The 25,025-nt window shown below is 43.0% G+C and overlaps 1 protein-coding gene across 1 annotated transcript in view; it reads left to right on the top strand.

Moving 5' to 3' along the window:
- ABCA1 (ATP binding cassette subfamily A member 1) overlaps positions 1-25,025 on the top strand; it is a 140,489-nt gene that overhangs the window by 62,938 nt on the left and 52,526 nt on the right. Inside the window, exons 6-11 of the mRNA XM_088838222.1 lie at positions 3,174-3,295; positions 6,120-6,296; positions 15,885-15,977; positions 20,589-20,829; positions 22,714-22,853; positions 23,187-23,303. Of these exons, the coding sequence (XP_088694348.1) occupies positions 3,174-3,295; positions 6,120-6,296; positions 15,885-15,977; positions 20,589-20,829; positions 22,714-22,853; positions 23,187-23,303 (890 nt within the window). The remainder of the gene's footprint in view (positions 1-3,173; positions 3,296-6,119; positions 6,297-15,884; positions 15,978-20,588; positions 20,830-22,713; positions 22,854-23,186; positions 23,304-25,025) is intronic.

The raw sequence follows: 25,025 nt of genomic DNA, 5'->3' as shown, positions 1-25,025 counted from the left end.
CACTGCCAAAGGTTGTTGACTGTTTAATCAGCCTCTTGACTCTTCTGCCCCATCCGGACGATTCACTGAGAGGTGGTTGGGGTTTGATCACATCCAGATGTTCTCTCAGCAGAGCCTGTCGGCTTAACTGAAACGTCATGTAAACGCACCGCGCATGCTCCTTTGACTAAAGCATGTTGCTTGTGACCTAGACCCCTCGCATGTGCAGTGGGGTCAGCCTTCCACATCCTTGCTCTGGAGGAAGGAGGTTATTCTGAATTTGCCTAGCACAGTGTCGATTGCTGCTCTGGCTTTTCACTCTCCGGAGTGGCCTGCCTGGTCACAGACCAGGTTTGCTCACGTGCATATTCTGTTCTGCCTGGGTTTCAGGGAAGTGTTTTTTTTTTTTTTCTTCACCCCTCCCTTTACAGATGAAGCAGTGGAGACACAGCTAGGTGAGATGACCTGGCAAGTAAATGGATGTGGAACCCAAGTTTTCTCACCCCTCAGTGTGTTGCTTTTTCCATTGTTCCACAACAGTCAGTGTCAGGCTTCCCAGGTCAGACCGCAGTTGAAACCACTAACTTTCCTGTCTTCTTCCTGTTTACCCCTACCTTTGGGATACTGGGACACATAGGGTGTCACTTTGTGTCTCTGGGAATACAGTTCTAGTGACCAGGGGTCCTGTTTACACTTGGGGTGTAGCCTTGGGGTCGCCTCAATATCTGCAAGCCATTCTTGGACCTATACAGCTGAAAGGAAATCTTCTTTGATGCTCCTCAGATACTTCTGAAATCTTCCCAGCCCTGATCCCATCTCCTGGTAGTTATTTTCCAGTCATCATTCATTGAGCAGTAATTCTTTGCCTGATCTGGGCACTGGGATGCAAGGATAAAAGACATATTCTATCTCCCAGAGGCATAGTCTAGGGGAGAGAACATGCAAATAAAACAACAGTCCTAAAAGGATGGTCCTCAGAACCCTTGCATTAGAGATACAGAAGATGCTTATTAAAATGTAGATTCTTAGGCCCCACTCTAGAGCTCCTATTTCAGGACCTCTGGGAGTCCAGCCCAAGAAATGACATTTTAGCATGTCCCTAGGTGAGGCAATGGCAAGCCACTCCAGTACTCTTGCCTAGAAAATCGCATGGACAGAGGAGCGTGGTGGACTGCAGTCCATGGGGTCGCTACGAGTCGGACACGACTGAGTGACCTCACTTTTCACTTTCCACTTTTACACATTGGAGAAGGAAATGGCAACCCACTCCAGTGTTCTTGCCTGGAGAATCCCAGAGACGGCGGAGCCTGGTGGGCTGCCGTCTATGGGGTCGCACAGAGTCGGACACGACTGAAGCGACTTAGCAGCAGCAGCAGCAGGTGAATCTTCAGTGCTCTGAGGTTTGGCAGCTACTGAAGTGAATGTGATGGTGAGAAGGCAGTGTCACATGTGATGGGGAGCACCAGGCAGGTGGCAGCGTGCAGGAGCACCTTTTCTCAGGAGGGACACTCACTCGGCCGGGACCACTTCTTAAAATGTGTCATGGGGAATAACTGGGAGGTGGCCAAATAGGGTGTAGCCAGAGAACTGTTTCTCTAGGGATGTGAGTCATGCTCAGTGTAAGCTTCTGTGGTCGTGGGTTAGTCGATAAATCTTGTCCAACTCTTGTAACCCCATGGACTGTAGCCCACCAGGCTTCTCTGTCCATGGGATTTCCCAGGCAAGAATACTGGAATGAGTTGCCATTTCCTTCTCCAGGGGATCTTCCTGACCCAGAGGTTGAACCCGGGTCTCTTGTGTTGCAGACAGATTCTTTACCAACTGAGATTATTAAAAATTTACTTTAGCAGAACATGCCTGAGTCAGACAGCACTGATGAGAGTCTGGCTGGATTTTGAGACCTCCTCCTGCTTTATCTCTGCACATCACCCCCTTAGCTCCCAGGATTAACTCCTGTCCTCTTTTTAAGCCTTTCCTCACACCCCTGTTTTCAGACCAGACATCTATTTCCCATCAGTTAAGTGATTTGGGTTTGCTAGGTTTGCCCCCTAGAGGTTGGTTCATGCCAGGGTCTGTGGGCTGCAGTCTCTCAGTGATGTCTGGCCAGTCGTGAGGTCTTGATGAGCCGGCCTTCTCTTTATTGAATTAAGTTGGGTTATTATGAGAGAGGGGCAGGAGAAATGGACACTCAAATGAAATATGGCAGAGAAAATGAGAGCATTTCAGTAAGGGGGACCCACGAAGCACTGGTCACCTCACAGTTTGGAGATAAAGAAGCTGAAATTCGGAAAGATGATATGAAATATACAAGTGATACCACTTAGGCACAGCCTCCAGCTCTAGGGACTAAAATTGGATTTCTGGCTAGTGCTTTTTCTGCTTCACTACACTACACTCGATTGGAACCTTCTCAAAATGTACCTGGAGGGCTTATTATTTAAAGTGATTCTGTGGGAAACCCTGCAGCAATACAATCATTTAGTAGTGTTGATTTTTTTAATGTATGCATGCATATTTTCTTAAAGCAGGGGCTGGTCTGGGTGTGGGAGCTCTGTGTCACGTGTTCCACGTCTGGAACTGAAATGAAATCAGGCCTGTAAAAGCACTTTGATGTGCATAATGCTCTGCACCCGTGGTTCTCTAAAGGTGGGCCCCAGACCAGCGGGTGACAGCATCGCCTGGAAGCTTGTTAGAAATGCAAATTATCCAGCCTCACTCCAGGCTGCTGAATCGGAAACTCTGGGGGGTAGGGGACCAGTTTAAACACGCCCTGCAGGTGATTCTGATGCCTCTTCAAGTTTCAGAACCACTGTTTTGCTTCAAGAATAAACCAGCCCTTGGGGCTTGTGGGAATAAGGTTTTAAATATCTCTGAGTTTAGCTGTCTGAGATGGCACTGGGGAGATAGGAGCTGTGGGGTCAGGGTCACAAATCTCAGATTTGTTTACTTATTCTTGGAAAAGCGAGAAAAGGCTATGTGTGTGTGTGTTGTGTATAGCAGTGTCGCACTTCACAGCTTCAGAAAGCACTCTTTTCATGTCTCTGCTGTTAAGGCAAAGCTCCCTGAACCTCATTTCTCTGTGTGCTCAACTGGTTTAAAATGAGGCAATCAATATTAGGATATTTTGCCCCATTGTGCTTTTTTTTTCCTTTTAGTTACTCATGAAATGAAAATGAACATTATTTCTCCCACAGGCTTGAAACTTCAGGACTTCCTGGTAGACAATGAAACCTTCTCTGGATTCCTGCATCACAACCTCTCTCTGCCAAGGCCAACTGTGGACAAGATGCTGGGGGCTGATGTCAGTCTCCGCAAGGTAAGCTGCGATCTTCACCTTCCCTAGTGGGCCTCGTGGCAATGACATTATATGAGAGCACCTGGAAGGAAATGAATAAACTCCTGTCTTTGTGATGGTGCTGAAGGAGGTTGGCGGCTCCAATGCAGCATCACCTGTTTTTACCTCTCTGCTCACGCTGGCCCTGCCACACCATCCAGAGAGTGGAAGGTTCAACCTTGCGTCATGGGCCAACTGGTTGAAATAAAACTGATTTCCTGCCTGTCAATTGGCATGTGTTGATTTTGTTTTTTTATTCTGTTTGTTTGTGAAAGTCGCTCAGTCATGTCTGACTCTTTGAGACCCCATGGACTATAGTCCATGGAATTCTCTAGGCCAGAATACTTGAGTGGGTAGCCTTTCCCTTCTCCAGGGGATCTTCCCAACCCAGGGATCGAACCCAGGTCTCCTGCAGGTGGATTCTTCACCAGCTGAGCCACAAGGGAAGCCCAGGCATGTGTTGATAACGTCTTCCTAAAGGGGAGATGAATTTGGCCACCTCATGCAACGAGTTGACTCACTGGAAAAGACTCTGATGCTGGGAGGGATTGGGGGCGGGAGGAGAAGGGGACGACAGAGAATGAGATGGCTGGATGGCATCACCGACTCGATAGACATGAGTTTGAGTGAACTCCGGGAGTTGGTGATGGGCGTGCTGTGATTCATGGGGTCGCAAAGAGTCGGACACGACTGAGCGACTGAACTGAACTGAAGCAATTAAAAAAAAACTCACAGTTCTGAAACAATAATTTGGGTTGAGCATTGTTACCTAAAGTGTCTCTTGTCTATAAAATCTAAAACAGATTTTAAAATGTAGTGCTTTCTTTTTTAAAACTTAAATTTATTTCTTTTTAATTGGAGGATAACTCTTTACAATATTTTGTTGGTTTCTGCCATATATCAACATGAACTGCCATAGGGATACATATGTCCCCTCCCTCTTGAACCTCCTTCCTACCTCCCACTCTTTCCCACCTCTCTATATTGTCACAGAGCACCAGATTTGAGCTCCCTGCATCAGAATAGCAAATCCCCACTGGCTATCTATTTGTCATGTTTCTTTTGAAGATAGATGAGAAAGATATCTAGAAAATATAGAATAGAAATAATAAGTAAATAAATAGAAATTAAATAAAAAGAAATAAAAATATTTAAAAATAAATAAATAAGTAGAAAGATATCTATTATTAAGGAGAATATGCTTAATTTTTTAAAAATTTATAAAATCAGGAAGTAATGTTAATGTTTATGTAAAATTTTAACCTTAGATTTTAAAGACCCTTCCTCTGGCATTATTAGATAATCATATGGCTCCTATGCAGTGGGCAGCAGGCCCAGATTGCACAGTTATTGATTTCCAGAGGACCTTCTCAAGTTTATTCTCTGGCAGAAAGGGGAACTGCTTCCTTACATGTCTCATGGTTACATACTAGCTTGACTTTGCCGTAAGCAGAAGTAGTGGAACTGTTTATGCCCCAAAATAAAATCTTTGCTTTACACGATATAGAATTTTTAAAATTAGAAAAATGTTCTTACTGCTTGCCCTTATTAAACTGGAAAAATATGCCTGTGTTTACCAATTGTGCGGTTGGGAGATGGGCCAAAGGCAGCAGGCTTATAAAAATCGTTAGCATGATTTCCGTTGCCCCCTGCCAATTTCTTATCTGTCACATCCCACCAGTTTAGAAGAAGGGGCATCCTAAATATGGAAGTGGTCCTTGCAAGGAAATTAGTCTCTGTAGTCACTGTTGCCACTGCCTTAAACGCAAATACGAAAGGTTGGCTGGCAGCAAGAGCTAGTTAGAGAAAAGAGGAAGAGCAAAGTGTACTTGAGTATATGGCAGGAGGTGGAAACTTAATGGAAACCACGACAGACCAAGTGCTCTGTGGTGTTAGAAAGCTGCATGGGTCTTGAGAAGCTTCTGGTCCATCACTCCCAGGAGGTTGTAGTACGAGCAGGTCAGGCTGCCTTAATTGAAACAAACAGAGAATGTAATAACAGAGTAATAGAGCCTGAATCGTTCATTCATTTGTTCCACAAATATTTATTGTTCATATTCCAGCACCGAGGACTCGAAAGGAACATGAAAAAACAAGGTCTCTCATCTTATTGAACTTTTGCCTAATGGACAGTAAGGGCCATATGTGAAGAAGTGTTTATTTAGGTCCAGTAAAGATAGTTACATAAGATATGGCCAAGGGGAAGTTCTTTGCTATAATGTATAGGCCAGTTCTAAGTCATTCTTATCTGTCAGTGAGATAAGAGGCTTGACTTTCTAGTACTCTGCTTTGATACAAGTAAAAGGAAGAGTTCCACATTCTGAAATAGTTTGAACATAGTTCTTTGCATTAGTAAAATATCTTTATCTACAAATAAATAGTATAAATACATTTTCCCCTACAATTTAGCCTAACTCCAGTTTAAATTATCATTTATTTCAAAGTAACGAGAACTTTCTATTTTCTCTAATAAGAGTGGTTTGGGGAGTTCAGACTCCAGATTCCTATTTGCTGAGTCATGTATCCCACTTTTGAGAAAAAGAATTGGACTCAGGATTTCCCTTCACAAGCAGAAGAGTGTGGAGGTAATGAGTCAAATGCCACATTGTGGTTTTAAATGTCCTGTAGCATCATGCCTTGTTTCATCCTGAAGTTCGGTAGAGACCCAGTGCTCTGGACGAGGTATCGTAGTGTCCATTCCTCAAAACGATATTGGTATGAAGTTCCCCCAAGAGGCTTCAAGGACCCTGCTTCCCATCTGTGTAATCCAGTTTTACTTCTCTCTCTTTGCATGAAATGTTTATAGGTATTTTTGCAAGGCTACCAGTTACATTTGACCAATCTGTGCAATGGATCAAAATTGGGAGAAGTGATTCGACTTGGTGACCAAGAAGTTTCTAGGTTTTGCAGCCTGCCAAGGGAGAAACTGAGTGCAGCAGAGCAGGTGCTTCGTTCCAACCTGGATATCCTGAAGCCGATCCTGGTGAGTAGTCTTGCTGTGTAGGGAAGCTTTGAATACTAATGCTTTCAGAATGTGACATTTTTCCCTGGACAGCATGACTTTGTTTTTGTAGAAACATAGGGCTGGCTGGGAGTTGGAGATGTGATTGGCTCAGTGGTATTCCTTTCAAATTCTGAGCCATCTCCCCAAGAGTCAGTAAGGGAAGAGTGAGTTGGGTGTGGCTGAGTCCAAGTCTGAGGTCCCTTGCACCTGTTTCAGAGAAGACCTACTTTTTAATGGTTTTTAATGTTGTAAGGGTTCATTTGAAGAAGGAGTTCTCTAGATTAAAAAAAAAGTCCCAAAACCATTAATGGGAAGATGGATGTCCATTTTAAAAAGCCTATCAGAAAGGAAACACTGAGATGTCTCAGTGGGAAAACACTGGGATTAAATGGGAGCATATGCAATAATTAAAAAATGACAAAATTGCTTTCAGAGGTTAAAAAATACCAACAAAGTCTGATCATCAGTTGGGAATCACTCGTTCAAAGAAGCAGTCCATGAGAATACACATTCATTTCTAATCCAAGAATAGAACTAAATCTGAGCATTCTGGTTGTCAGTGTTGTGTCTAGTTCCAGAATAAGTATCTTTCTTTAGGCTTTTCTGGGAGCTCTGATGAAATGCCTTGTGAACAACATCCTTTAACATCCATCTAGCGTTCAGGTTTGCTGTTTACCAGACAGCTCCCTGATTGTCAGTAGGCTTTTTTAAAACCAGGGGAAAAGCCCTGGAAGAAGAACATGCCTGGAAAGAGATGGTCCTCATTATAATAGAAAGACATTGGAAACTTCTGGGACTTTGCACACCATGATTTCTCTAGAGAAAGATGGGCCCTCCTGGGGTACTAAGAAGGTTCAGTTTCTAGACCCTGTACCTGGATCATCTCCGAGAATGTTCCTTAGAAACACATCCCAGAGTTTACACACTTGACTGACCATCGAAGAGTTCTTGTATCCTGCTTGATTCTCTGGTGCTAACAGCTTCTGCCTGAAGTGAAGGTAGTAGTAAAACTGAATTCTGCTGCTTCCGTGGCAGGTTTTATTGTGGCCCCCATCAGTGTGAAGGGCTTAGCCCCAGTGCTTAAGATCTGTTTTTGTTCTCTTCCAGAAATAGTATTTTCTATTTCAGTGTTTAAAAAATGTACTGAGTTGTTTTTCTTCCTGTGGTCTGTGATTCTGTAGTATAATTTACAGAGATGTTTGCAGCCCCAGATAACTGGCCTAATAGTCAGATAATCTCAGCTCTGAAGACACTTGTAGCCTGCTGGCACTTTCTTCATCGTGAGTCAGAGTCAAAGGTTGTTGCAAATACTAGCCCATTTCCATGGACTATTTTGGTGATTTTGCTTTGCTTCACTACAAGACAGAAATGTTTACCCTTTCAGCTGGGATGATTTGAGCTTTGGAAAGATGGGTGTTTTTAGAAGACAGAATACATTTATTCTGGTGTCCATTCATTGTTTCATTTCTGTTTACTCATTAAACACCTATTGTGTGCACAGCCCAGTAAAATCCCTCCAATTATGTAATTTCTGAATTATGCTCTAAGTAGAAAGACAGCAAAGCCTTCATAATCTGACAGTCAACAGCCTAGGGGTTGACTTGAAAAATCTCTCCCTAGTTGGGAAAATTAGTGTGATTGGGAGTGTGGAAATGTACTGTCAGAACTGTCAGCTACTTCGCAGCCCATCCTGTCGTGTTGTGGTGGAGCCTTGCAGACCAGTTGGTTCACGGCAGGTGTTGATTAGGGTGGCTGCCATATGCTTCCTGCACATCTCTTGGGCATAGGAGCATTTCAGGTTCTGCTCCTGCCTGTCAGCTGTTATTGTGAGGTCTCTCTTCCTAAAATCAGAAAATGGGGCTCTTGAATTAGAACATGATGAGTGGCCAGGATGGCTCTGTGTAAAGATGTTTTAGGAGATACCATTGGGATGAAATGACTTCCAAACATTTTGAAATGTGACTCTTACAGCAGTGCCTTAATTGGAGCACTGGGATTGATATTTGGTTTATATTAAGCATCCTTTTGCTCCTGCCATTTGGTTGGAATTTTTGTATTGGTGATGGTAGATGGGTGTGCTGTGAGACCTCCTTGTACACAGGCAGTTAATTGTGCCAAGAAATACAGTAGGAGCAGCAACCAACATGAGGGGGTGGGAGAGATAGAAACTGTTCTGTCAATATGTATTTCTGCACAAAAAGTGGATTTGGAGGAGAGACATTCTTTGCAACATTTCTGTGCTCTCTCTCTCTCTGTTTTTTGGTGTGGCTATTTCTCTGTTTTTCAGCCAAGATATTCTGATTCTTTCTCCTGGGTCCCCTTCAGTCCTCTGATTACCACTTGGACTACAGTATTTTGACAACAGTGGGGAAGTGTGGCAGGGTAGAAAGGGTGTAGGCTTGGGGTCAGCTGTTTCTGGGTTCAAATACTGCCTCAGCATTTTACCGGTTGGGCTACCTTAGATAAATTAAGCCTCAGTTTCCTATTCTTTCACATAGTGATAATGTAGTTTTCCCTTTGCTGTGATTATTGCTCACATATATGAAGAGCCTGGCATAGGGCTAGTACATATTAGATGCTCAATAAAAAGAAGTTAATGATTTAATTTATGTAAGTAATATAAATTATGTGCTTGAAAACAGTGGCTGGTAATGTAGACATTTTCTTCTATAAATCAGTGCTAGGATTCAGTCATTAATGTTCATTACTTTTTACATCTGGATACCACCCTTATGGCAGAAAGCGAAGAAGAACTAAAGAGCCTCTTGATAAAGGTGAAAGAGGAGGGTGAAAAAGTTGGCTTAAAACTCAGCATTCAAAAAATGAAGATCATGGCATCTGGCCTCATCACTGCATGGCAAATAGATGGGGAAACAATGAGAGACTTTATTTTTGGGCTCCAAAATCACTGCAGATGGTGACTACAGCCATGAAATTAAAAGATGCTTGCTCCTTGAAAGAAAAGCTATGACCAACCTAGACAGCATATTAAAAAGCAGAGACATTACTTTGCTGACAAAGTCCATCTAGTCAAAGCTATGGTTTTTCCAGTAGTCACATTTGGATGGGTGTGAGAGTTGGACTACAAAGAAAGTTGAGCACCGAAGAATTGATGCTTTTGAACTGTGGTGTTGGAGAAGACTCTTGAGAGTCCCTTGGACTGCAAGGTGATCAAACTAGTCAATCCTAAGGGAAATCAGCCTTGCATATTCATTGGAACGACTGATGTTGAAGCTGAAACTCCAATGCTTTGGCCACCTGATACAAAGAACTGACTCATTGGAAAAGACCTGATGCTAGGCAAGATTGACGGTGGGAGGAGAAGGGGATGACAGGATGAGATGGTTGGATGGCATCACTGACTTGATGGACATGAATTTGAGCAAACTCTGTGTTGGTGATGGACAGGGAAGCCTGGAGTTCTGCAGTCCACGGGATTGCAAAGAGTCAGACATGACTGAATGACTGAACTGAATTGAAAGTGCATTTTATTGTATGATATAACAGATTGACATATTCTAGAGATTAGCATGTGGACAGCTTCAGGGAGAGTGTTTTTTCTGCCATAACTGCCTTTGGATTGGAACATACATTGGAACAATATTTCATTAAGTCTTTGAAGTGTTTCTTCAGTGCCCTTGGCTTTTTTTATTAGTCCTATTCCGGTCCTGTTTTCTCTCTTGCTTGTATTCTGAGAGTGACTCTAAGGCACAGTAAACACTACTCATTAAAGTTTGTCATGCATAACCAAATAGAGCAGTAACTTTGGGAAGCAGAGCATCTCTAAACAAGGCATGAGATATTCATCAACAAAACTAACACATATTTACTGTCTGTCTGCTTTGTACCAGTTACTGGTTGAAGGCACTGAAGTTTCAGCCATGAACAAGGCAGACAAGGTCCCCATGGTACTTTCATTCCAGTGGACACTGAGAACTGACTTTAAGGCTGAGACTGGGAATTTGAGGAATTCTTCACAGATTCTGGGTTCTGTACATTGAGGACTGCCCTTCCCAGCATCTCCCTGACAATAGTCTTGTTCAACATGGAACACCGTGATCCCCAGTGAAAGTCTGTGTGGTTAAGTAGGCTTGGGCTCTAGTCCTGTCTCAGTGGTGTGAAGATGGTGTCTGATCCTTGTGGCGAGGGAAACGGTGTCTGATTTGAGTTGGCAAGGACAGGCATACAGACTGACCTTTATTTCAGTAACAACTTAGACATTGCACAACCGCGTGACTAGATTATCTTGACTTCTGGTGGTACCTTCACCCGAAAACAGAAAGTTCTATCTCCATGGAACAAAGTGTTCTGTTTCTGTGTCTTCTGATGTGTGTAGTCTGCTCTTGCAAAGGTGAAACTGTTCATGGGACAAAGGAGGTAAAGTGAGTGGTGCCCTGAAGTGCCCAGAGGACTAGTGAGCGCACAGCTGGACCGTGCAGGGATAGAAGGAGCAGGCACAAGAGGAGTGAACAGCCCTTTTTGTCTTGAAGGGTTTGTATTTAGCATCTTCTTGACCCTTTGATAAGGACTCAGCTTGGCTCATAGCTTTTGGGGATTAGATATTTCTCAGTTTGTCACATGCGCTGACAATGTTTTGCAGGGGAAAACACTTGGTTTTCCCTATTCTCCTGCCTGGAACACAGACTCCTGTGGGAAGTATCAGGTTTTGTTTGGTTTTGTATGATTTTACTGCCCACCTGTTTACAACATGTGCTTTTGCCTGACAAGCAATTGCAATTGCTATCATTTGGTAAATTGTAGAATGACACGTCTCAGGGATTTACTGTTTTAGACTCTGTTCACCTAATTCCTGGGAGAAGAGGGGAAGCACAGAACTGGGGATAAATTACTGAACTAAGCAGTGTGTTAATATGATGACTGAACTCCAAATAGACTGATGTTTTTGCCTCAAATATACAATTTTTTCCTTGAAATAGTATAATTAGTTTACTTGAAATAGTATAATTTCTTTCTTGCCATGTCTAAGATAAAGGCTTGATTTTTGATCCTGAATTATGTGGTAGTAGGTATATTTAGCTATGTTTAGAAATAGCAAAAATGAAATATTTTAATGTGTTAGTCACATATAATTTAAAATTTAATATTTAAGTTGTTGAATTGCTTTTAAAAGATTAGTGCTGTCCTTAGACATGAGGTATAATTCCCTACTTCAATAAAAATTATTAAAATGTTCCTCAAAGGACAGTTTTTATTGTCATGTAAATGACTGCAAAGAGATAATAATTGCTATGGGTGATGATAGTCTTTGTACCTGGTATGTGGTTACTTATTTTCAATTTGAAGTAAAACATATAAATCCTAGCCCTGACTTGGCTTTTCTGAATATGGGCAAAGTGAAGCAGAGATTGTCATCTGCTTTATGAGAGTATTTCAGGGAAGTTTGAAATGTACAATGAACACATTAAAACATGCATTTGCAGGGAGAAAACAAAATTGTGTCTTATATTGAGAATACTATTCCAATATATGTACAAGCACATCTCATTGTAGTAGTGGAGTCCCTGCAAAATTTTGAGTGTGGATAAGATTTTTTTAAACTTAAAAGGATTTCCAATTACATTTTAATTTCACAGATGCTCTGTCTTGTATTTCTATCTGGCTACTACTTCTAATGCATTAATAGTCACCTCTCCCACTTGTCCCTTTGTACAGCTATCATCTATAAACAAACACTTCATTTTTTCAGGAAATCCCCACACACTGGGTCAGGGAGACAGTGGTAAACAAGGCATAGATCTGTGTTCCCTGCTGTTGGGGAGAGGAGGGACAAACAAAGGAAGAGATGCTATTCAGAGCGATAGCCTCACTGCTGCTGGGTGCTGTGCATCAGGAGACCTTTGATGGGGTGTCCTAACCTAGTCTTTGAGGATTAGGAAAGAAACATCCTCTAAGTTGGAACCTAAAGAATAGAGGTTAGCCAGGTAAAGACAGAAGAATCTTCCATGCAGAGGACATGATGTATGCATGGGGCTCAGAGGAAAGAGGCAAGAGAAGGTGGCATTTAGAGGAACTTGTGCTTGACTGAGTAGTTCAGAGTGGATCAGATGTAGCTACGGGGAATTTGACGGGGAGAGGGATGGTAAGTCATGACACTATTGAGGTGCTGAGGGAAACGTTCCTTTAGCCTTTATAGGCTATTGTGCCTCGTCCTTGGAGCAAGGGGAGCCACTGTAAGGCTGCAGCTGTGAGTGACTTGGTGAGGTGAATATGAAACAGAATATGTTTGTGAATTTGAATGACCTTTGAAGCAGGACTCACACCAGTCCATTTCTTACCCTCATAATGTGCTCTTTCCTTTGCTTTTTACTTTTCTTCCACATTTCTTGGGTACCTAGTTATTATGTGCCAGAAACTGTGCTGGACAGTGAGTTGAAATAAAATACCAACTCAGAAATTAAAATCAAATTGACTTTGATAAGTTATTGCCTTTTTTTTTTTTTTTAAAAAATTCAGTCTTTTACAATTTAAACTAAATTTTTGGTGGGGCACATGCTGCAGCATACACAGAAATAGAAATACAATGTTGAACACATGAAATTCATGTAATGTTACAAACCATTGTTACCTCAATTTTAGAAAAGAAAAAGAGGATTCATGTGGAAGGAGAAACTTAGGGAGGATAAAAAGAATATAAAGAAGTCATCTATTAGACCCAGAAAGGATGGCATAATGGCTTTTGTCATTATGGAGCCAGTGATCCAGAATGTCATGGTTTTAGGAAATGTTGCAATGTTGTGATTAACACATATTACAGAAATGGGTAGGGGCTTTGAGTTATATAATATTCATTTGTCTGTTCTTATAATGCTAGTATAGTATTTAGTTATGATCTAAAAATATTGAATAATACATGAATTCCTGTTAGCTTAACACAGAATGTACAGTCTTCACTAAAGATTTAATTTTTCCCCTTTTCCCTGTTTTCCTTCATACAAGGAAATCTTGCCTCCTGTGCGGGGGAGCTCAGTGGGGACCTCTATGAATTTATAGCCAAAGGAATGCTTTTGGTTATGAAAAATAGTAGTAGAAATTCCAAATTGTGAATGGCTTACCGGAGCTCTTTGGAAATACTATTGGCAAGCTCTGTCTGCGTTTGTCAAGTAAATATGAGCAAGAGACCACAGTTAATAGTTGGTGCAGGCACTTGGTTCTCAGACTTCATTGTGTGGCTTCGTTTCAAAGCATATTGCCTGGGATTAACTTTCTTCAAGAAAGTTAGATATCTTTTGACTCTGATGTTTATTCAACCTAACCTATATTCCTATCCTTCTTTCCTGCCAATATCCTTCCCTCTTCCTTTTTTATTTTTCCTTGAATTAAAAAGAAAATTATGAAATAGTTCCTTTTAAGAAATAAGACACTACAGATATAGTTGCTGTCATCTGTATATTCCCCTCTTTCCTCAAAGATAGCTGGTATCCGGGAGTTGCATATTTTTGTCCAACTGTATATATATTCACATTCAGTTAATAACAATATACTGTATTGGTTTGCATGTGTTCACGTTGTATACATGTGCATGCTGATCTGCAACTTGTCTTTTTCACCCAGTGTTATGTTTTTGAGATTTATGTATGTTGATAAATGTGGCATCTGGTTAATTTTAACTGATGCTTGGTATTTCATTTTTATTCTAAAATTAAAAAAAAATAATCCATTCTTCTAGTCTTTGGCTTGTTTTTCACTTTGTTGATGGATGTGTCTTTGGTGCACAGTTTTTACTTTCAGAAGTTTAATTCCCATTTTTGATTTGGACTTCTGTATTTTAAGAAGACCTTCCTTACCCCAAGTTCATAAATACATTTTCTCCTGTATATCTTTTAAACTTTCATTTTTAGTTTTAGCTATTCAATCTACCAAGAATTTAATTTCATATAGTGGTGTGAGATGGAAAAAGTACTCTTAGATGAGTAACTACTTGTCTCAGCAACACTGGTTGAATAGCGTATCTTGCCTTATTAGTTTGTAATATTAAATCTGATTTACATCAGTCTCCTCTCTGTATTTTATAGTATCCAAGCCCCCAAAAGTGAAAGGAAATAGTTTTTACCCGCTTTGTCTCCCAATTAAGACCTCTCAGTTTGTACGTTTCCATACCAAGGTCCCTGTGTAGGTTCACCTTTCAGTGTGGTAGCCTTTAGGTATAATGTGAACTTGAAGAGAGAAAGGCAAAGCAAACAAGAAGCCCCCCACCTGGTTTTGCTCATGATTGCTTCATGGAAGGAATGAACATTAACACAGCCTGCCAGCTTTGTCACAGAGACCTACTGGAGTGTGTCATTTAAAGGAAAGCCTGGGCCCGTCAGAGGACTGGGAGTGTGGGAAGGCTGGTCTCTGGTGAGTGAGCTGTTGTAGGAGAGCTCACTAATCGTGCTGGGCAAAATTATCCGTAGAACTTTTAGACAGATTTTATCAGAAAGGAACATTTGGGGTTATCCTAGGATATGATGATGATCATGATCCTTAGTCTTCTGCATCTGCTGTTTCCCAGAGCTAATGATGAACTCCATCTATTCATACTTTCAGCCGTCTTTTGTGTCATCTGCCATAGGATTTCACAGCAATCTCTGAGATAAGAGACAAGTATTAAAATAGTTCAGTTTTCTCTGGATATCCAAGGATCTGGTATTGAGTAAAATGATGCTTATAGAATTGCCAAAGAAAGATGGGCTTTTCCCTGAGATTTTTTTTTTTTTTTTTCCTATTGGACAAACAAGAGTGATGAAACTGACCCTGCTTCTTTTTTTCTTTGGAAGCCTGAAAACTTCAGAACCAATTCTGGCCTTAGAGTCTGTGCATCATTTTTCTTTTTCTTCTCTAGCTTAGACTTTCTGTCCTAACCTATCTTACCTTGGGCCTAAATTAATTATTTTCTTATATTGGCTATGCAGCTAATATATATTGGTTATAATAGCAGTATGTCAATGAGTAAATATAGTGATTTGGCTCAAACTAAACATAAAGCAGGTATTTTAAAATTATTTTTAATTACTTTTAATATATATGAAAATAATACATTTTCATATATTAAAATAAGTTTTAATATATTTAGAAGTAAGTAAATTTCCAGTGTTAGAGACAGTGCTGACTTGAGTAGAATAAAAGAGAATTCCTTCTTCCCATGCTTTTGGCAGTTTTAAATGTTATCCTTTCTTCCTTTCTTGTGAACCATCACAAACTTGTTTCTCAAGGCCATTTCCATGTTGTCTTTCTAGCAAAACCATAGACAGAGTTGGGAATTTATGGTCAGCTTTACACTGGGCATATACACATCAGACATTTTTATCTATTATGTAATCAACTAGTTTGAAATACATATTTCTACACCATTTAAAAGCGTTCATCAAAGAATTAGTAATTCTTATCTGAGATGAATAACCTATAAACATATAGTTAGAATAATTTTAGTGTCTTATTTTGGTTAAGAGTGGGTTTCTTGTGTTTCAAATTGAAGATTATGAATAGTTTTAATCAACTCGTTTATTTTTAAATAGAGATTTCAGGTTTACATTGAGTTTAGAAACATTTATTTATTTCTCGTTGCAGACAAAACTAAACTCTACATCTCTCTTCCCGAGCGAGGAGCTGGCTGAAGCCACAAAAGCTTTGCTGGATAGTCTCGGGAATCTGGCCCAAGAGGTAAGTCATATCTTTTCAGTCAGAGGGGGCAGACCATCCATTATGACTTTTTTAAACCCTGAATTTGATTCAGAGAGTCCATTTGATATGAATGTCATAAAAAATGTAAAATCAACTTTAGAAGCTTCTGTGATCTTAAAATTACTTGGTTTGATCTCCTTACTTTAAAGATGAAGAAACCAAGACTCATGGAAGTCTCAGGGTTAATTAGCTAGTAGCTAAAGGCCTGATGTCTAGCCTCGGACTTTCTCCAATTGTTACTCTTGGTCCCGAGTTAATGACTCATTAGTAGAGGAGAGGATTCCTCCTCCTCCTCCACGTAGTGTTTGTCTTACAGCAACTTCTTATTTCTTCTTCAGTAATAAAGCTGGACAGTCTTTTTACCAGAACGTTTGTTTACTAACTGAAAGGGAGAATCTGGTACCCCTAATTTGGATCTTTGCCTTGTGAACTTCTGGCCTCTGAGTTCACCTTTGGGAATAGAGTCTCCTGATAAATGTTGAGTTTGCCTTTCGGGTCTACATGTTTACAAGTGTATTAGAATTACCTAACTTCCTACTTAACAGAATCACCTTTGTCATAGATCAGAGGGCCTGACTTACAAAATTAGAGGTTAAGCACTTCTCTGCCTCTCAGTCAGCGTGTGCTTACCTTTCTGACACCCAGCCTTGTTGCAGAGTAGACTTGGAAAAGAGGAACCAATGGTCTGGAGCCCATTGTGTAGAGAGCTGAGCCAGGGAGTGATGGTCAGAAACCACACAGGCTTTAATGTATAAGACATTGGGAATAATTTGTGGCAGAATTTTCTCAGACTTGGTCCTGCCTTTTTATGAACTGCTTCTTTAACTCATTTTTTTGGTGTTTTTATGATTTTTCTCAAATATCAAAGCTCACTTTATGGCTTCTAAGAATAAATACTTAGAATACTTTGGCCACCTGATGTAAAGAGCTGACTCACTGGAAAAGACCCTGATGCTGGGAAAGATTGAGGGTAGCAGGAGAAGGGGGCGACAGAGGATGAGATGGTTGGATGGCACCACTGACTCAATGGACATGAGTTTGAGCAAACTCAGGGAGATAGTGGTGGTCAGAAAAGCCTGGCATGCTGGAGTTCATGGGATCGCAAAGAGTTGTATGTGACTTAGCGACTGAAAAACAACAACAGCAAGAATAAAGTATTGTATGTTCACAGAGGAAAATGCAGACTGTTTGGGAAGTACAGAACGCACTACGATTCAGCTCTGGCAACGTGTTACCTAGTGTGTCACTTTTGATTCTGTTCTTTTTCGATCCTGCTGCTGTGTGTCTGACTGAAGAGGACTGGCTTTCAGGTTCCTTTCAGGAGGAGAGGCCCTCTTCCAGGCTGCCATCTGTTACTCTGGTTATGAACGCTGGTGACCTCTCTGTAGGTGGAGAAGTTGAATCTCCTGGGGTTCTTCCAGGAGGCAGAATGAGAAACAGAAACTGCCCTGCAAGTCCATTGCCATCTCTCTTGAGTCCCGTTAGCTGACAGTGACCTGCCCTGTGCTCTCTGCCAGCCCTAGAAAAGGCAGAGCAGGGATCTAACATTTGAAACTGCTTCTAAACTCAGGGTCTGGTTATAGCTGTTTCCTCTTACATCACTGGCCTGCCTTTTGTCTAAGCTTAAAAAATAATTGAGAGCATGTGATGTTCTGTTGCTCACATGGTAAAAACTCTCCAGCTGAACAATATGCATTTTTCTTGGCAGCTGCTTTCTTGTGTCCTGCTTATTCCCTGGTCCCAGGCAGCAAGGGCCACCCACTCCTCTCAGTGGAACACAAAGTCAAGTCACTTTTGCCACCAGTGACTCATTATTTAAGAGTTTCTCTGGGACAAATGGGAGAAGATAAATAAATAAATGCACTTGTTGATCTGTTCAGTGTTTGGAAAGAAAGTTGGTTGTTTTGACTAAAGCACAACCCTTGAAAGGAAAAGGGAGGTAATCTGCCATGTTTCCTGCAGCTTCCCCTGGTTTCCCTGTGTGATCCACATGACAAATGTGATGAGGCCTACTATGCCTATTGCACAGGTGACACTGAGGCTCAGAAAAGCTAGACAGTTTGCCCACAGTCACCTAGTAGGTTAATTGGCAAGGCTGGGATTTGAACCCAGGATGGTTGGCCTTCAAAGCCCACATTCCTGCAGCTTTAGCACTTTTTATCTGAACCCTTATGGTAACTGGAATAGAGTCGGAAGAAGCCTATTCAGAGAAAGAAACTGGACTAACAGGGCCGGCAGTTGTGAGGGAATGGGGACTTTCAGAGCCAGAGGGGTGAAAGTGGGCATGAGCTTCACTTCTGGAAGATGAGCCTGGGGAGGCAGGGTAGGGAGCAGCATTTGGTTATCTGTCCACACCCTCCAGGACCCTGGCACAGCTGGGTGCTAGGGACTCAGCAGTGAGCACACTAACTTCTCTGTTGTTGTGGGACTGCCGTGGGGCAAGAGACAGAAATAAACCAGTCTGTGTATAATGTGAAGGCAGGGATACCAACAGTGAAAGAAAACGAAGCTGGGTAAGAGGGATGGAGGGGGATGAGGTGGTATTTTAAAGTGGAGGGTGATTCATGAAGTCCTGTCTAGTCAGGTGACATCTGAACATGGAAGAAATGACGGTAGGGCCTCTGCTGCAAGCAGGAGGAACCGTAGATCCAAAGACACTGATGTATGGCATGGTCAAGAGATGTAAAGACCAGGGAGGAGGCCAGAACAAAGAGAGCAAGTGAGAGGGGAGTCAGAGATGAGGTTAGATTAGAGCAGGAGATGAGTGCCATGCAGACCTGGTAGGGCTGGCTTTACACTGAGTAAGATGGGAGGCCGGTTTAGGGTCTGAATCAGGGTTATCTGGTGTGACTGAGAGGATGAGAATGGTTTCCGATCCAGTGTTAGGCTGAGAAGAGACTGTGATGGGGCAAGGGCAGGAGAAAGCTGTGGCGGTGGATTCAGAAAGACTCAGAAGTTCATTCACTCCGTAGATGATGAGCAGATGCCACCACCTGTGGGTTGGAGGCTGAGCGGCTGCCTTCCCTGTGATGGGAAGCACTTCATGGGGAGGTTTGGCACAGGAGCTGAAGTTAAAACAAGTAGGAGAACCCTAAGGCAGGTTCTGGGAAGAGCCAAGAATTTGGAATAACTCAGTTGCTTACAGTGCTTTTATCCAAAGATGTGCTGACTTTATGTGGGAAGAGATTTGTCCTTTCAGTTGGGGGATGGCAGGATGAGAAAGAGAAGTGAGTGGCTTTTGTGCTGTCCTTCAAAAATCTCTAGAGCTGTTGCACCCACCAGCAAAAGGAAAGATGGCCTGACTGCCTATCCCCCTCCCTGTCTGTATACCTCAGAAGATAAAGTCAAGAAAAACTGGCCACCTAATTGTGTTTTCTGGGTGTCAAAGTCTCCCTCTCTGGAGGGAAGAATCTTTGTGACCTCTGATCACCCCCGGAGCACCTGGTTCCCCTTTGCAGGCTGAAGGCAGAGGCAGGGTCTGTGGCACCCAGGACCTTCGCACTCACAGGGATCAGTGGGCTATGTAAGACAGAAAACCGAGTCATGGAGTCTGAGCTTAGACTGCCTCCAGAGCAAGAGTGGCGTCCCGCAACCCCTTCCCTCTGCTTGCCACACCTCAGCCTGGACATGCAGTGACAGGGCAAAGAATGGAAGGGTATATTAATGATTTATTGTGAAATGTGTGGAAATGCAAAGTGCTCTGTGATTAGTTAACCATAAGAGTCACTGGGCCAAGAAGTCCTCAGGGTGCTGGAGTACCTTTGTGTGTGAGACAAAGTGCTGGTCACATGTAAGTCCCAGACTCAGCCCCCAGCTGCCTGGGGCCTCTGCCTCTTCCAGGCAGGGGCTGTTCTGTGCAGGGCCCTCTTGGAGAGCGGATATTATGTGATGTTCTGTTTTAGCGGATATTGTGTGATGTTCTGCCACTCTCTGTTCATTGTCTTGATCAGAAGTGGGGCCCTCAGAGAGGTGACTTTCTGAAGGTTGTGAGCCAGTGAGGATGTGACATTCAAAGTCGAGCTCGCATTGTGTTCTCCTTCCCAGTGCCTGGCACTTAGCTGAGACGAGGGTGGGGATTTCACACACAGTGCCTTTTCTGCCAAGAGGCAAAGGGTACCTCAGTTTCCGTACTGAAGTTTGAGGTGTTTTAGAAATGAGGCCATGACTGAGGATGTGAGCGGTTCCTGATGTACACCTGTGAACACATAATTCTTCAAGGAAAGCATCCTTTTCTGTAAACCCGATGATGGTCTGAAAGAGATAAAGCCCATCACCAGGGCCTCCACCAACTTCTAGGCTGTACTTCAGTCTTTAATGTGTATGGGAATCACCTGGGCACCTGGTGACGAAGTGGATTTGAACTCTAGATAGACCAGAATCTGCATCTCAAACAGTCTCTCAGATGACACCAGTCCCTCTACCACAGAGGGGTAGCATGGCTTCTGGCGGTCCTCATCACGAGGCTTCCGAGAGGTGACATCAGACAAGTTATGTTCTGGGATGAGGCTTTGTGGAGGTAAAGAAACTAACCTTTTTCTTTGTCTTCTGTGTCTTCAACCTTCCCCCTTCTTTCCTTTCCTTCTCCCCCAGCTGTTCAGCATGAGGAGCTGGAGTGACATGCGGCAGGAGGTGATGTTTCTGACCAATGTGAACAGCTCCAGCTCCTCCACCCAGATCTACCAGGCTGTGTCCCGCATCATCTGCGGCCACCCCGAGGGCGGGGGCCTGAAGATCAAGTCCCTGAACTGGTACGAGGATAACAACTACAAAGCCCTCTTCGGGGGCAACGGCACGGAGGACGACGCTGGCACCTTCTATGACAACTCTACATGTGAGTGTCTACACAGCCAGGTCCTGGCACCACCTCCGTCCCAGACTCGGCCCTGTGGGCCCCTCTCTCGTGCTTACCCTCATCCTGCATAGCAGCAGTGGGTACTTGTTTGCATGTCTGTTTGCCACCCAGACAGAGCTCCTAGAAGAGGGAATCTTCTCCTAATCAGTGAACCGGCCCCACTTGTGTGAAAGGGGCCTGGCACGTCCCAGGCATACAGTGTTTTTATCAAGTGAATGGATGATTGACCGTCACTCTCGCCAGTTTTCTGGCGTATGTCTGAAGGTGGTTCCCAGAGTGATCAAGGTTCTTTTCCTTCTCTCCATCTCCCTTCCCCTTTCCCCCTGCCTTCCTTGAGATATGCTTTATAATAAAAACTTAACAATGACAAGAATAATGAAATTTAGCATTTAGGGAACATTTCCTATGTCCTTTGCATTTGTTTTTTAAAGTTAACTCATTTAACCCTTATGGTAACCCTGCAAGGAAGGTTTCTTTTTTGTTTTGTTTTGTTTTTTTCTTTTTTGTCTGTGCGGGACCACAGCTTGTGGGATCTTAGTTCCCCAACCAGGGATGAAACCTTGAGCTCTGGCAGGGAATTCCTTGCAAGGAAGGTTTTATAGCCCCACAGTTTGTAGGCTTGGAGAGGTTCAGTGACTTGGTCAAAGTCACACTGTTGCTAATCCGCAAGAACCTGGATTAAACCAGGTCTGCCTGGCTCCATGGTTTTTGTCCATAAACACATGATCTCCAGAACACCTGTTCATTGTGGCGTGTGTGCCATCAGACTCAGGCATTTGATCTGCAGTTTGTTTTTAGTTCTTAGCTACCAGGTGTCATTAGAGAACCTTGTTACATCGTCTCTGCTCCCCACGCTTGGGCAGTTTTGTGGTGATGTGTGTCCTGTGCCTGAGGCAGTGAGGAGCCGGTGTTACAGCTATAACAATGGCATTGTTTTCCTTGAAAACATGATGCAAGTGAGCCTTTCTCCATTTCTAACCGCAGGTGTGTCTCTCAGACCCTGAGTGAGGTGGCTTTTAGTGCATTACTGTAACATAAGAACCTTTTATTCTTCTCTGGAGTGAAGCACTCCAGCCGTGGCAGGTTGCTTTGTGAGCCTGAAGGGAAGGGCACTGTAGGCAGTTTTCTCAAATGCCATCCCCTCTGCCCCGTCTCTTTGTAAGTCAACCTCAGGGAGCCTTCATTTTCACAACAGCCGCAACTCTGAGCAAGTCCTCTTGTTTGTTTTTGTTTTCAAATATTATCTTTGCAGCATGTAGAGGATACCTGGAGTCTAAAAGTACCCAGAGTGAAACTTTTTAAAAATTTGGGAATCTTTGTAGATAATCAGACCTTATTATCTATTTTGACTTCATATTTTTCACTTTGGGATATTCATTACATTTGTTACAGGTACTTGTTATGAGACTCAGTAATTGAAGGGAGATTTTTTATTTCTCCTTGAAAACTAAAGTCTGAAATTCAACCTTCTGTTTCCAGTAGAAACAAAGTGTTGAAGGCTGGCGTCAAGTCATCTAGAGTTACAACTCTAGGCTTGTGCATAGGAAGAAGTATTTTTCTATATTGCCTCAGTTGTGACATCATCAGTGTTATAATAAACTTTGATTATTCATCCAGCATTGTTCTAGGGGCTCCACCGATATCATCTCAGTTAATCCTCTCCATGTCCCTGCTAAGTAGATGTCATTAACTTTAATTTTACAGAGGAGTCAGCTGAGGCAGAAATCTAAAATTGTTGCATAACCATTAAGTGGCAGAGCTGAGATTTAAACCTATGACTGATCAGCTGGTTCTAAAGCTTTTGTTAGTTTCTATAAATATATGACCATGCATACAAATATTTGCCTTTCATCCTTTTCACAGCTCCTTATTGCAATGATTTGATGAAGAATCTGGAGTCCAGTCCTCTTTCCCGCATCATATGGAAAGCTCTCAAGCCCCTGCTTGTTGGAAAGATCCTGTATACACCTGATACTCCAGTCACAAGGCAGCTTATGACTGAGGTAAGCCACCTGGGCCCGAGGGGCCCTTAATAGACTCTTCCTAGAATTAAGAACAAAAATATAAAGGTGGCTTCAGGTGGAGTATATTGAGTATACTTTTCTGGGATTTCCAAAGAATGAGGACCTCCAGTCTGACCTAGGCCCCAGCTGACTGTCGAGGGCCAGCTCTCCAGTCTTGCGTGTTTGAATCCCTGCTGCAGGCAGACACTTCTTGGGGATGGGAAGGATAGGAAAAGGGCTTCTATCATGGAGTGTCTTAGGGAGTAGCTGAGTTTCTCATGTTTCTGCCCCTCTTTTATATTTTGCTGCTCCCGGCTTCCTGGTTGACTTCAGGTGAATAAGACCTTCCAGGAACTGGCTGTGTTTCATGATCTAGAAGGCATGTGGCAAGAGCTTAGCCCCAAGATCTGGACCTTTATGGAGAGCAGCTCAGAAATGGACCTTGTCCGGGTGAGTGTCCCTCTGTTTACTGTGTGCCTGCTTGATGCTCTTTACTTCCGAAGAAGTGACTGACAGGAGAGTTATTTACATTGAACCCAGTACAGAGGGACTGAGCACAGCTCAGGCCCCAGGGCTGTCACTTGGCAGAGGTACAGGCGATGGTGCACAGATTACACCATCTCATGCATATCAGCATCAAGGCGTCTGATAGTCAAAATCAGAGTTCCAGGAAACTCAGGATTGGTATTTGGAGGAAGAGTGTGGTGATTATAAGGCCTTGACTGTTTTCTGGCTGTAGAGCCACAGCACCTTACTCAGCCCTACTGTGTCCTGGTAGGTCTCGGACAGGGTTGTGCGAGCAAAAGCCTGTTCTGACCTGCAGACTCATCACAGATACTTGCTCCCCAAGGCGCCGTGTGAGTGAGGAACCACTGTTACTACGTGGAGGGGAATTTCACTTAGTGCTTCAGAATCACTTGAAAAGGGATAAGTGCTCTAAAGACAATTGGATTCAGAAGCGGAGGAGTCTGAGCAAGAACGAAATGTCTCCTTTGCTTGAGCCTGAGTGACATTTAATCACATCATCCTGCCTTGGGCTGAGTCAGAGAATCATTAGACTATTTCCTGTCTCCATGGTGAGAGAGGCCTCTTCCTTTTGTTCCTGCTGCTATTAAGAAGCACGAATGGATTTTGCCAGGTTTCTTGTCTTGACACGTCATTGATCAGAAGGGCAGCTGGGTGTTACAGGTGGTACATCTACCCAGAGAAGTACTCTCACAGGCTGAGGACCCTCCCAAGATGCCCTAGGAAGGACCATACCCTGGGGGCCTTCCAGTGATGGGAAAGCTGAGTCATCTTTGTTGCAGTGGTCCTGCAATTTAATTCTTAAATTGGGAGCCTTAAAAAACCAAGGGACTTTAGTCAGGGAAACATGAACAATAATTTGTGTGGATTGAGTGAATAATTCCTGACTAATAATAACAACAAAAACTTATGCCCATCAAGGATAGTCTCTGTTGGGTCCAGTCTCTCCTCCAAAAGGGATTCATGTGGTCCAGCCACAAACAGTGTCATAGATCTTGGTGTGGTCTCAGACATTTTCTTCTGGTCCTCTCCTTAGAATCTACATTCCTACTTGTTGGACTTCTCTCCTTCCGAGTCTCAGAGGGTGATGAGGGGCCATGTTGAAGGAACTCCATGAATTTTAATTTGTAGGCAGATAGATGCTTCCCCGGCTCTTAAATAGAGAGTTTGACTTGGATGCTCCAGCAGGTCACAGGCTGTCAGTTCTTGTGGGATGAGGCCATTGTCAACATGGCCATGGCATTCATTGAGAATCCTGCTGGAGAGCCCAGGATGTGCGATAGGAAATGTAGGAGCTGTGTCTGGGGAGAAAGGTATGGTGTGTGGTAGAGGGCCTTGGGTGTCAAGCCAAGGACTTTTACTTTAAGCTCTGACACACCATTACCAAACCCATGGAAGGGTTTTTGGCAATGTATACATTACTCTGGTTTGACAGGTGGGTTGAAGAGAGGAAAGATGGAAGGCAGAGACCAGGGCAGAGGCTACCCTGGTGGGGTAAAGCCTGGTGACTGATTGGCTGTGGAGGGGTGAAAGAGAGGGCAGTTTCGGGGTGATTCTTAATTTCTAGCTGATGGATGGTAGGGATGTCCAACAAGTCAGTGGATACTAGGGCTTGGAGCGTAACTGGTTGGTTAGGCTGGAGACACC

This window comes from Moschus berezovskii, chromosome 7 (genome assembly GCF_049115385.1).
Source record: "Moschus berezovskii isolate FMDL1 chromosome 7, NW_MosBer_1.0, whole genome shotgun sequence".
Classification (NCBI taxonomy): Eukaryota; Metazoa; Chordata; class Mammalia; order Artiodactyla; family Moschidae; genus Moschus; species Moschus berezovskii.
The sequence above is the reverse complement of the archived record's forward strand: the minus strand, read 5'-3'. Positions and strand labels throughout refer to the sequence as shown.